Source organism: Carassius gibelio, chromosome B4 (assembly GCF_023724105.1).
Source record: "Carassius gibelio isolate Cgi1373 ecotype wild population from Czech Republic chromosome B4, carGib1.2-hapl.c, whole genome shotgun sequence".
Classification (NCBI taxonomy): domain Eukaryota; kingdom Metazoa; phylum Chordata; class Actinopteri; order Cypriniformes; family Cyprinidae; genus Carassius; species Carassius gibelio.
The window spans coordinates 18,481,027-18,495,009 of record NC_068399.1 but is presented as its reverse complement, the minus strand read 5'-3'; the positions used below and the strand labels follow the sequence as shown (position 1 = coordinate 18,495,009).

At 40.1% G+C, this 13,983-nt stretch overlaps 1 protein-coding gene and 1 long non-coding RNA gene across 12 annotated transcripts in view; one reads left to right on the top strand and one right to left on the bottom strand.

The window, feature by feature from the left end:
- The window catches only part of LOC127956481 (uncharacterized), a 60,587-nt gene extending 49,034 nt beyond the window's left edge, over nucleotides 1-11,553 (top strand). The window contains exons 3-4 of one of the 2 annotated variants that reach the window (XR_008153570.1): nucleotides 3,552-3,653; nucleotides 11,113-11,553. This is a non-coding gene — a long non-coding RNA (uncharacterized LOC127956481). Of the gene's footprint in view, nucleotides 1-3,551; nucleotides 4,578-11,112 lie in introns of those variants that run through there. The other variant, XR_008153569.1, reaches the window with a different exon arrangement.
- plxna4 (plexin A4) overlaps nucleotides 695-13,983 on the bottom strand; it is a 213,274-nt gene continuing 199,985 nt past the window's right edge. For all 10 annotated transcript variants that reach the window (XM_052554413.1, XM_052554411.1, XM_052554415.1 and 7 more), the window contains 4 exons: nucleotides 12,810-12,979; nucleotides 9,191-9,403; nucleotides 4,101-4,251; nucleotides 695-3,945 (listed from right to left, as the gene is read on the bottom strand). In XM_052554413.1, the coding sequence (XP_052410373.1) occupies nucleotides 3,850-3,945; nucleotides 4,101-4,251; nucleotides 9,191-9,403; nucleotides 12,810-12,979 (630 nt within the window). In that variant the 3' untranslated portion in view covers nucleotides 695-3,849. The remainder of the gene's footprint in view (nucleotides 3,946-4,100; nucleotides 4,252-9,190; nucleotides 9,404-12,809; nucleotides 12,980-13,983) is intronic.

Below are 13,983 nucleotides of genomic sequence, written 5' to 3'. Positions count from 1 at the left end.
AAAAGAACCAGTCGGACCACTACGTGGAAAATCCTTGCTGTTACGATGACCTTGCGCTCTAGGCTAAAACGCAAGAAATCACTCAAAAGGGGCAGACGCTTTTAGCACCTGTTGTGAGGTGGCATTTTTGTGAAGAGGTTTTAAAATCGCCACCTCGCTCTAACCTTCCTCCAAGAGAGCCCAGAGACAAATGCTGAAAGGTCAGGGGAACGCACTGGAGTTGTGGAGGGCAACGGTTTCTCGTTAACTGAGAGAAGCGATACAGTCCAATGAGATGAAATGTAATAAAGGTGGCAATTGAGCCCTCTGGCACTGTGAGACAGCAGGAGGTTAAAGCCGGAGTCTTTGTTTTTCTGCAAGATGACGGTTGTAAAAATGCCCTAGTGTTATTAAAGCAGGAAAAGAAATAGTAACGGTCTGGTTTAGAGGGGTGGACGTGAAGGTTGAGGCCGTATCCAATCAGATTAGAGGTTGGTGCACAGAACTGAGTGAGACTGTATTCTTTCATAGACAGCCGTGTTGAAAATAGATTATTTGGAATAGTTGTGAAAGTTGTGTGAATGGGCTTTGTGTGAGCAAGTGCTGCCGAGCTCTTTTGCCGCAATTTCTGTTTCTATGGAAACCGCAACTTCTCCGACTTCCCCATTAGGCTAATTCAAAGCAAGGCAGAGACACAAAATGAAAGCCAGAAAACTATCTTTTTCATAATAAAGTTTATTCTATATTACAAATAGTATTTTGTTCTCGACTGCAAAATAGGAATGCATTATATTTACATACACAGGTATACAATTAATTATAACAAAGTTAGAGAAGCTTGCCTTTCCGCTGGTCTCTCTCTTTCTCGCCTCCCATCAGGATAAATCTATCTTGCATCAAATCTGGAAATATTAAAAAGTCTTTTCCGACAGGTCTGTGTAATGCCTGTTGTAACACTGAGCTAAAAGGACTTTTTAGTTCTTATAAAATGTTTAAGGTGGAAACTTTATCAGGTATTTTGGGTGTAAAGGAAAGGTTAAACGTACATGAGAGATGAAACGTGAAACACAGGATCAGAGTAATGAGGGAATCCAGGAACATATCAGCTTTCCAATCATCATCAACTCATTTAAAACCTCTGTGGACTTTATAAATGAGTTCCCAGAAGAAATAATGAAACACTTTCTAGTGTCAATTCTGAACTCATTTCCAAGATTCATTATTCATTAACAAATATCAGTGTTGAAAGATTTACTAAAATAATAATAATAATAATAATGAAAATACCTAACGTGGTGACAGTGGTATTTTATTAGTTTATCTCATTAAAATCATTAGTCGGGGGCAGCTGTGTACCTGAAATCCTCAAATACCTCAAAACAATCCTCTGTCACTAAGCTACACCGAAAAACAACACAAGGGAGCTCAAAGCAGCCACACATACAGAGAGACAATATCCAAAACAACATTAAAAAATAATTTGGTGTTATGCTAATGGAATCCTGAAAACATTAGGTTGCATCAAAATGATTCAAATGCACAGAAAAAAAGCAGGAATAAAATATACAGACAGATAAGGAGAACAATGACTGAACACATTCAGGGAATCAACTCTTTAGAGTTGCACATTAAAGACGTACAGTAAAAAACACAAATGTAATGTGTTGTGATAGTATGTTAGGTGTCACTGGACTGGCATGTGAGGTTGTCATCACATTTGCCCAGCGTGAACGAGAACTCTCAGATGGACGGCCTTCGAGAAAGGCAATCCACCTGACAGGAAGAGCAAAGGAGTCTGATGGAAGTCTAACAAGAGTTTGGTTTGGTTTAGAAATCCCTAGTAGTATTAGATAAATTGATAGCAAGGCAGTTCATTTCATATCATCCAAATAGGTCAGCATGCAAGGGTATACACTATATCTGCTAAAGGTTTGACCTTAGTCTTATTAGTATCTAACACATTCACATAACATGGTCATGGCAGTTAAATGGAAGGGTCAGGATAAAGGTTCCACCTTAACAGAGGTTGCAATTTTGAAAATGACAGCCACTTTTTCCATCTCGTTCTTCCAAGCAAAAGAAAGAAAAGAACACATCCACATCATCAATTGCAAGGCTTATATTTTTCTGTTTTCCTTTTTTCTTTTTTTTTTCTGAAGTTTAAATTGAAATACATGCGCTGAAAAAGCCAATAAAGCACCCAAGGTGGACCTGGGCAGATTCTCCACACATTCACATCACCACATAGGGTACGCTGTCAAGGGGAAAGAGGGGTTCAGAGGACAGAGGAAAGGTGGGCAGCTAAATTGTCTCTTTCCCTTTGTCAAAGTTACATCCAATACTTGTCACGTCCTCGTCATGCCATCCGTTTGCTTTTGGAGTGGTTAAGCCCAGGTAAGATTCTTCTCTCAAGGCTGCCAGCAACACTTTAACAGCAAGCCCTTAAACTTCAGATCGGGATTTCTTTCTCCATTCCCAGTTGTGCAATAACCGAACACGGACACGCAAGGGTAAGTACGGCCTCTGTGCTGCACACAGAATAATGGACAGAAACAAATACGAGGCTGCAGACAGAGCCATAGATTCGTTCTGCAGGTCATGAAACAAACAATGCCTTGTGTTCGCTTTCTTAGGGGTCATTTATTCGCTATGCTCTTTTTTAAAAATTGGGCTCCTTTGGTTTTCTGCTGACCACCTTGTCCACGTGTGGATTTTTCTAGAGGCTTCCAGAGTGTTCGTATGGGTGGGACCCTGTGGCAGTTTCAACAACCCACCATTTCCCCATTTAACAGCTAATTCTGAGTAGGATATTTTGTAATTAAAGTCCCCCTACTGGATGTGTGAACTGAGACACCTATTGAATGTGCTTTTTTTGTTGTTAAGATTACTTTGTCCTCTTGCAGCACAGCGTAGGTCCTGGCGACCTCGCTGGAGTACAGAGAGAAGGCGTCGCTCTCTGGAAGAGGTGTGTGTGTGCTTGATTCTAAGGGGGTCGAACCTTGGCTTCTCTTCCACTCATCTGGATAAGAGAGGATCAATTTAGATGTGCACAAGCCGGATAAATGCCGAAATGAAGGCTGGGGGTGAAGTGGTGAAGATGTGGGTATCCCACAAGAAGACAGGTCTCGTCTTTTAGTTTCAGTGTCAAGTAAGGTCCTGGAAGAAACAAAAGAATTGAAGCACTAACTTGCCACGTCCTGCTAAACGCAGAGGGTTTAAACAAACCTCGCTGTCTTCAAAGTGAGAATAAGCAGTCGGGATTCTCAAGGCTTGATTGTTCTCTTATCAAAGCATATAAATGATCTTGCTTTTCCCATAAATCCAGTGTCCTCAAGGTGTTTTGTGTCTTTTGAAATGGCCCGAATGGACTGCATTCTTCTGATGCATGCAGTACCATTTTTTGTCTCGCGTTTCTGTGTTTAATAAAGGTACTACAATGAACTGCACTCTATATTAGCGTCATACACTACCCTAGTCATAAAAGTCAGAACAAATTGACACCAAACATTGTGGTTTCTGCTTATCAGCTAAATTTTGAAGGCAACAGAAATGTTTTTTTTTTTCTTTTCCAGTCAGGGGAGAAGGATGGAGGATGCAGTGACGTGGGACTCGTAGGCAGCCACCCCTCCTCTACACAGCAGAGCAGGATGGCCGCCCACTCTACTGCATCATGGGTAATATAGTCCTTGGCTCCTCCGCCTACCCTCCAGTTCCCATCTCTACTCTTCTAGGAAGCAGAGCTAATATGATGCAAACGCTTGTTTTGTGGGAAGATTGCAAACAGAAGAGATGAAATAGATGGACAGGTCTTCACTCAGGCACGGCTCGGTTTCTGATGGATCTCCCAGTGCACTCTGGGAAATGCGGTCCTCAGCTCTCCAGGCTCATGAAGGCAACCACCTGCTCCAGCTTATAGGCCAGTCTCTGTTTCCTGGCACCATCATCCTGCTCCAGAGCAGACACAATCTGCCAGAGGGAGATGACACATCAGTTACACATGCCTTGAAATAACCACATATTCCTCTCATCGGCACTTCTCTCTTTTATTATTATTATTTTTTAGTATAATATCTCTTGGACATGTTTTTAACAGGCATAGTGGTGATTTAACAGGTCCATACCTCTTCTGTATATTTGCCCACATAAGAGTAGATCTCGCTTAGGGAGCTCATGCTGTTGAACTCGTTCATGTGCATTCGGGACTGTTCTGCCAGATATGCGTTCATATCCTGATCACTGATCGCAGGCATCTTACTAATGTCAGAGTAATATCTGCAGAGAAACATAGAGAAACAGAAATAGCACAGGTTATTTAATGAACATTTAGAACTTGGACAGGTGACAGGACTTCAGTTCTTGCAGTCTTTTTATACTTCATGTGGAATAAGAATAGCATGTTTCAGGGTCATTTCTGGGACAGAGTGAGAGGTGTCACGCCTCTCCCAATCAGTTTGCCATTCACTTTCTGTGGCAGTACAGCTGCGGCTTACATCAGTGAGTGACTGTGAGTCTTAATGAGCTGCTGTCCTTGAAAGTTTTCCAGAGATCAGCGGAATCTATAGGATGCTGGAAATACTCAATAAATGTTTACCCATGCATATGATGACACTAAACACACTCTAGCACATCCAAAACAAAATGTTCACAAAAAAGCACACTGTTATTAAAGATACAAGTACTCTTCCAAAACCACTGCCTAGGCAGACAGCATTGCAACAGTCATACTGTATGTGATTTGGAACACCCTAGTTAGGTAGAAGCTTTTTGCATCAAAAGTTGCATTTGTGTTTGATGTTACCATGTTGATAAGCTTATGCTGTGATACACTAATAAGCTTAAAAACACAGTGCACACGAACAGTTTTTATCCAAAACTTTTGAATGAAATATGGTTATTGTAGTACATATTTATCTTGCTTCATTCGCCACCTTGGATTTTTCCACTCAACACATGAATGCATTCTGGGATTGCCTTTTCATGGAGGATACATGTGATGTTACGGGGTAGCATCTTATGAGGCAGTATAATTAAGATGCCTATCTTTTGGAACAGCCTTCATGCCTGGTGAGTGCCCACGATGACTTAAAATTCTGTCTCTGTAGGCAGCTCACTAGGTTTTGGAACAGAGCAACACTATCTGTTGTCTTTAGGTGGCTGGTGCGTGTGAGTGAGTGTGAGTTTGGAGGAAAAGCAATCAGTCACTGTCACCTGCAGCTGCAGAAGCTCTGTCGACTCTTTAATTAAGGCAGGTCATTTACATTTTTAATTCCTGCACCATGCCAACTCCTGGACTCAACACATTGACTGACTAACCGGTGGCATGCGTGTCTGTTTCAGGTCCCTTGAGCATCCTGAGTAGCAAGTACGTGCTGCAATGCACCATGGGGCATCAGTGGGGGAGAATGGCATTGTGAAAAATGCGAGATAGTGAGGGTTTGTAATCTCTAGGTATGGCCTTTCCAAAGGAATCTATTCTCCAGTGACAGGTACACCTAAAAAGAGTTTAGCTTCTCTCTCTGCGCCTCTCTGTGTCCAGGCTAATGACTGGAAGCTTGTTTGGCACTAATTAATACCACGTTTAAATGTCAGCTGTTCGTCAGCCAGAACGAGTCCATGCTGGCAATTCCCTTGTATCGTGCATATACTGCAAATGGCTAAAAACAGAGTTGCTACATACTATGACTTTTACAGAAATATTCATGAAGAACTGGAAATGGCATTTAAAAATAAATGGCATAGAGATTAGAATTATAATATTTATATGTTAATTACTATACATATATATTTGTGGTGTAACGATACACATATTCATATTGAACCGTTACGCATTACAAAAGGAATGATTCATGGGACTAATCCTATCAAATTTGGAAAATAAAAGGGCTTTAAGTGTGTGAAATATAATGTTCTCAGTGCCACTGCGCTCAACAAGACAGCCTAAATGACATAACAGGCAACGTGTTCTGCCCAGCAATAACCTCCTCTTGCCGGGGTGCTTGTCTTGTATCGACGATTTCCAGAGTTATCGTCAAAAACAACTATTATTGGCAATATTAAGAGGATTTGGCATTTTCAGTTAATTTAGGCCTGTTATATTCTTATTTTCACTATGCCGGTTATTATTATGAATTTACTTTTCGGCTTATTAAATTAAAATTACAACTAATTTGCCCTGCAATATTAGACTACCACATAATTGACGCGCTGTGAGGATAACGATTTACTCGTCTATTGTAAAAAAAAAAAAATATTTAAAAATCTTTTAAAATTGTTGTATAATGAATTATAGGCCTATAATTAAAATATTATCACTTGAGTTATCAATAAAAAATCAATGAAATAAAAAGCTTAAGCCCACTTCAAGCACCGACTTTCAAAAACAGCCTGTTTAACACGAAATACTTTTCTTCTCATTTTTTTTCCACTATGTATGGGCCACAAGATAAAATGTTAAGAGAATAAATGAAAACAGTTAGCTATATACCGTTATCAGTGTATGTTGAAGTAAATTGGTCTCTCATCGTCTCTGAGTGGACATGCAGCATCAGATACAGAAAGCTTTGTCAGATCTGAGATGGCCACTGGCATAACTCTTGTGCAAAGTTTGATAACCATTGACTCGCCTTCATGTTTTATAACCAAAATTGCGACATTAGCGTTCCGTGTATATATATATATATATATATATATATATATATATATATATATATATATATATATATATATATATATATATATATATATATATATATATATATATATATATATATATATATATATATATATATATATGCTGGGCAATGATTAATTGTGATTAATCGCATACAAATACAAGTTTTTGTTTATATAATATAATGTGTGTGTGTGTGTGTACTGTGTATGTTTATTATGTGTGTATATATATATATATATATGTATATATATATATATATATATATATATATATATATATATATATATATATATATATATATATATATATATATATAAAAAGAGACATACACACACAGAATATACTTTGAAAATACATATACATAAAATATCTATTTCATATGTACATAATATATGTATTTACATGTGTATATATTACATAATAAATATTCACAGTACACATATATTATGTACACAACAACTTTTATTTCGGTTGTGATTAATCGTTGTCCAGCACCCTATAAAAAAAGATTTGTATGAACATGTTCTCAAGGGCATGGTACCCCTGACAGTGAATTTAGCTTCCTCCTCTGTTTTAGGGGAAAGAGGTAAATGAGGCAGCGTTTGGTCAGTGTTTGTCCCTCATTTACCTCTTTCCTCTAAAACAGATCAACCCCTGCATTTATGAAGACATGAAAGGATCAAAGGCAGCACTTCAGCACCTGTCCTTGACTCACTCGCTTTCTTGCTGTCTTTTTTGCTGGGTAATTTTAGCATGGCCCTCTTCATGTGCCCTGCAGTCTTGAATGAGTGTACGAGAGAGTCTCAGCATGGTGTGCATTTCTAATCTGTAACTCTCTCTTCTCAAATCATCTGACAAACAGAAAACAGAAGGACTGTCTCGGTTCGCACAGATTTGTCACCTATCAGGATATCACCGAAAACAACCAATTAAGGAGCAACGTGAGAGCTGTAACTCAGAACAAAGAATGTATCTTTGAGAACGTATTTTACCTGGTTTACACACGTAGATGTCAGCACCTATAATTAAAGCAGGCTTTTCTCACCTCAGTAGGCACGTTTTAGTATGATCTCAGTCCTTAAAGATGTGTAACACATTAGCTAATGCATGAAAATGAGCTTTCTCTCCATCTCAGCTCTTTTGTAGTGAATGTGAGCTGGCAGCATGATTACACTCTTATCATTTTCCCCATCACGCTCGTCTGCCAGCTACCCATCTCCTCCTGCAGCCTCTAATACCTCACGGCAAATAAACACGTTAGTCAGAGGCTGAGGGTCAGTGTGCGTGAGCAGAGACACACGGCGCTGATGAGTTTTATCAGAGCTGTTTACTGTAGGGTGGTGGGCTTGAGTAGACCAGCACTGTGTGCCGAATTGAGCACAAAACAATAGAATCATTTAAAGCTCCTTCACTGTGTCCAAATGTGCTTAATTCCATATTATATAGCATGTGGGGAAAAAAAATCAAAGCATTCAAAAAAAGAGTTGACGAGAAGTACCATAGAGCCATGGGAGAGGAGATGTGAATAGCAGCGAAGGTCATGTGACAACATTTGAATTTCATTCATACTATCTATATACCAGGGGCGTTTCCTCTGATGAGACAAGGGAGACATTGTCTCCTCAAAATATTTACTGAGAAAAGAAAATCCATAGTCCAATAATAAATCAATGCCAAAATATAACATTAAAAAGTGTAAAGAAACATTGTCCAACAGACCCCTTAAACTTGCAAAGCGTTTGGTGAGTTTCGTGGGGGTGAAAGAAAATGAATGGGGGCAAGTCATGGGAGAGGAGGCAATGGCTCCATAGCGATATGACTGAATATGATTGATTATGTTCGGCGTGAATTAACAGTAATGACCCAGATGCAGTACCTACTAGACAGCATGTAATTTCGGATGCAGCTTTTTACAGTCATTGAATATAGGAAGATGGAGTTCTTTAGCTTTATTTACCTTTTTTTTTTTTTTTTTTTTTTTTACCTTTTTACCTATTTTATTCTCCTTTTTTGGCATTGTTGAACACAGAGTTTCTGACCCAGTGGATTGTGGGAAAAGCAGAAAAGTTTGTCTCTCTCACCAAACAGTGACTAATTGCTCTGGTGCAGTGTTGGGTAGACCCAGAAGATCTACTGAACCACAATAGAGCTGCAATTCATCATCCTGGAGCTCTACAACACACTTCAGTCTGATTACCAGCAGCTACACACACACACACACAACCTGCAGGACATAATAAAATACCGGGCTTTTATTCACACCGATACCCACACAAACACTGTATCTTTGCATCTCCTCTGATTAAAAACAGTGCACCTTATAAATAGTTTCTCATTCTCCCACACACTCACACTAAAACATTCTAGCAGTTTCTATAGAATTGCTTCACAGTAAGACCTTAGAACCATGCAAACTGTAGGAAATCTACTTTCCTGATAGGTGTTTGTCAGGTTGCAGTGCTCCACCAGATACCATGAATGACAGTCTTTAGGTTTGCCTGTTTAATCACTTATAAACATAGTAATGCTCGTGCTCACCTCTCCACCCAGCTCTTGTAGCTGGGAATGTCCTTGGCATACAGCAGCTTGTTAGAGGGGGAGTCTTTGCCCAGGCGGTGCTCTGACGTCGAGCAGGAATCCATGAAGGTCTGCGCTACCACAGACAGACAGGCGTCCGTGATGCTGCTCTTATGGATGTCGAACACAAACTGTGGGTTCTTGATCACATTCACCCAGAACCGTAGAGGTAGACTGTGGAGAGCAGAGAATGTTTTAATGGCATTCTATTTTCAAAAGCTCGTTTAATGCACAAGAAAGCAGTTTTGGAACAGGAAGCATTGGCTTTATGGAACCTCAGACTGCTTTTAAATGATCTAAATATATATTGACTAGATTAAATTATTTTAATTTAGATGTGCAGATTCAATTTTTCCAGTCTGAAATGGCACCATGAGTATTTGCGCTATACTCAGAGAGCTTTACTAATACTCTCATATTAGTTTGTTTGTATCTGAGCTCTCCCCTGCAATTGTGCACCTGTCCAAAACAATAAACGTATACAAGGCTACTTTATACCCCTGCCCATTTGTGCTAAAATGAAATCAACTTTGCATGTGCACGTCTCAAGGGTCTCAGATGTTGTTTGGTCTGGGACTTGTGTCAGAGACTGCAGAGTTCTCATTAGTTTTCAAGACAGCTTGGCTTTTGTCTTAGATAACAAAAACTGAAGAGAGGAGACGAGGGACTAAGAAAGGACACTGCAGTGAAATGGATGCAGTGTTTCGCATCAAAGGAAAAGAGAGAGAAAACGGTCAACAAAAGCTTTTTTCATAGCAGCCTCCTTTCTGTTGCCCTCTGAATTCATTCAACAATAAAAACTGCACCAAAGAGGATTTAGAGCGCAAACCATGTATTATGACTCCCAAATTAATCAGAGAGAATCAACTGGGATTATCTGCGCTCTATCAAAAGGATATCAATGCTTTAACAATGAGCTGACACTCTCGTAAACCTGCCACAGCTGGCATCTGTGAAGATCATATTCTCTGTACAGAACAAAAAGCAGGACGTGCCTAAAGCGCCATACTTTAGAGAGCTCTCAGCAGAGAGAGTGAGTGGATCAGGAGATGGGAATGATGTCTGGATGGACTAGATCCCAGCTAAATATAGCACTCAGCTCAGCGCAGCCCTCTCTGGGAAAAGCCTCACATTCTTCTGTCAAATCTTTTGGGTTTCTTGTGTAAAAGTAGAAATATTTGTAATTTGTGAAATGGTTTCCGATGTAATAGGGAACCACTGCTTAATGTCCAATGGAGTGCCTAAAATAAAGTCTAATTTATCTAAATATTCAAACTAGTTGATTAGTGAGGTTTATATAGAAATGCATTTGAGTTCAGGTGAATTGAGGTGAACCTAATTCTACAGGACATTAAATGTGCGATCACATCGTTAAAATACTGTGAAACTTCTGCCAAATTTCACAGGCAAGAAAGGTGCACCGTGTTGACCAACTTGAACCCATTGTGAAATCTTTTTTTTCACCCAATTGTGTGGAATCCTAATGAAAAAACCCACAAAAATTTTCTGAACAATGCTGAACATGACTGCAACTTGGACCAATCGACTAGTCTATTTTGAAAATATGTGCTTTTTGACTAAAGTATGTAACAGCATCAGATGAATAACACATTGGTAGCCACTGCAATGTGCCAATGATCATTTGCATAGTTTAACTTTTTTAACGATGTTGCATCATCACCGTTGCCTCAAATTTCCAACACATAAACTCATTGCAACAAATCACTGTCAGTGTGCAAACCCCTTCAATACTAAAGCAATAGCATTCATTTTGTTCATCTGCATTTTGAGTAGCTCAACAAAGAGAGTTAATTTAACCACATTAAACAAACTGCTTTGATTATCTGTATCTCTGCATTGACAGCTTCTACTTTGATTGACAGGCTGTACCGCCCAATCCTCGCCCAGTCACAAGAAAGACAATGGCATGATGGATGATTCACAAGCGCCTCGTCCATCAGCAATCCATCTCTGCCTGGCTTTGGTTAAAGATCTGATGCTTAAGGCTTCCTTTGATGCATCTGAAGAAGAGATTTGTAACAAAACTGGGGAATCCATCATTTAAGTTGTGATTTATTTGAATGAATCCCTTTGGGTTTGATAAAAGTCAATCTAGATGTTTATGGGATTCACACAGAAAGGACCGCACCCACTGATAGTGCTGTTAATTTGCATTTGCTTTATGCATTGTTTTAGCACTAGATTCACCTAATCTATGTGAATCATATGGCCTTTAAAAATTGTTTTTAGGTTTATTGGTTCAAATGTGCTTGATTATGGGTGGTTAGTGATTAAAGATTAAAGTTTTTTGCTGAAATACTTGATTTGGCCAGTTTAGACTTTAATTCGCGCCACTAATATTAAATAAGTGTTTGTCTGTGTAGGACACACTCAAATAAGAGGACAAGGAAGAGATTTGGACATCATAAGTTGCCATCCGGATTGTCTGGAAGTCTCTCATTTGCAAAATCAATCAAAACGAGAAAAGCCTCACTGCACCCTGTAAAAATAATTTCACTTCCCCATTAAGAACAATAATAACTGGTAAAGAGAATTGATGAGCAAACACTAACAGGCTGTAAACAAAATAGTGATTATGCCTGTGCTTTTATGGCCAAAAGCATTTAGCTTTAGAGTGTTCAAATCCTCTATAGACAGCAAATATGCCCCACCCATGGCTCTGGTCCAATTAACGACTTGTGTGGTGGCAGCAGCACATCGAGCCACACAAATAAAGCTGAGCCTGTTGTTTTGTGCACAATATCTGAAAATGGAGCTATTTCATTCTCTGTGAGAGACATTAGTTGTCAGCAAAAAGCTGGGTAGCAGTGCATTAGTCCTGTAGAAGACCCTCTCACACGCATTAAAAAATATCACAGATGCCAATGTGGCATCGGGCTGTAATGCCCGGCGATGAGTGTGAGATGATAAATCGCTATTTAACGTTCCACTCTTTGCGAGAACGATTCCATTAATGTGCAATGCAAGAGTGACCCTCTGTGCTCTCCTAAAACACTTAACGCTCTCAAATGGCCCCGAAACGCACTGCAAGGGGAGACGGGGAGAAATTAGGTCTATAAAACAGAGCAAATAGGGACTGTACCCACCACCCCCCTGCCATGCCCTCACATCAATAGCATCACTTTATCCCCCGTAGCCCTTTGGGGTGGTGCGTGATGGGACGTTGGTAGAGGCTAATGATAGATTACCACTCATTACATGTAATGCCAAGCTTTCCTTTCCCCTCTCATCCACTCCACCCCCTCTTCCTTTCTCACTCAATCTGCTAGTTGTTTATTTAACCCCCACAACCCCCTTCCACCATGGGGACATGCCTCTAAATTGGTTGGGTGAAATTAATTTGGAAACGAGCTTTATTAATTCCTCTCATACTCATTGCCATGGTGATGTCCATGGTTACAGCTACATTAGCGGCAGTTTCAAGGTATCTGCCTTTATGGGTCTGTTACTATAGTTTTGCCATTTTTAGTTTATTTTTAATTTAGCTTGCATTATATATGGACCTTTTTTTCATATATACATTTTATTCAAAATTATACGAGGTAATGAGGTCTCCTACCAGTTGCTCTTCCATGTGTGTCTGACGTGCGGGTCGTGAATGCTGTGCTTGTCGGCCTGCTCATCCAGGAAGTCAAACATGTACTTGATGGCGAGAGGAAGGGCACTTCCTCTGTGTGCTGTGCTGAAGATGGTCTCAAACAGGTCATCAACAAACTTCTGTAGAGTGCCCTGAGGAACCACAAAGAGAAAAGGGTTAATTTTCATCCATCCCATCCAATTCACTCTGTCCTATGCTTTATTTGAATGACAAATACACTTGTGTTATCAGCATTACAGAGGCAGGCCATATAAGAAGACCCTGCATGGACCTGATATTTAGCAATGACATGAGCTGCTGTGTTCCTCAGAACAGTTATCTGTTTATGAGTATTTGTGGGCCACCTGTCAGTAATCCCACCATCGAAACCAGCGTTCCTGAATCAAGCTCTTAGATAGAGAAAACGTTACTTTGAAGTTCACCTTTAATATCACGTAACAGAAGCGATTCTGCCTAAGCTGCTTTGTGCGGATGGATTAACGTCCACCCCGCACCATTGACCCTAATTTGATTTAATGGCAGCGAGTCTAAGAAGGAGAGAAGACGACAGAATCTAATCCACTTGTAATGAAAGAACTGATAGGATGCACGGAAGAGAGAGAGGAAAGTATCAAAAAGCGCCACCCGTATCTCGCAGCCAGCACCGGCTTCGCATCCGGATGAGGTGTGCACAAGGCACAGCACACAAAATCCTATTTCCGTTTGAGCAGACGGCAAGAGTCGACGGGGAAGAAGAAAAAAAATCCCGTTAGCTGACAATCACGACAATAATTCTACTGTGTCCCAGATCCCTGACAGCTTATCTTTTCCCTATGAAGATGAAAATACATATTTCTCACTCGCGCCCTGTATCAACGCAGCGACAGCTGCAGGAGGCAGGCAACAGGGATGGCTGCGAGGGTTCTGACAGGTGTCATCCTGTGTGACGACTGACATCATCATTAGTCGCCCAGAAACCAAAGTGGCTATTTGCAGCCGTTTGAAATGTACCTGGTCATTATAGCGCACTTAAAAGCATGCTATCAGACACAGGCAGGCAGTTGGAGAAGCATTAAACTTGAAATAATCATTTTCTGGACAGGTGAGGAAAGAACATTTGTGTAATTGCAAACAGAAAGAGGAGGGAAAAGTGCAG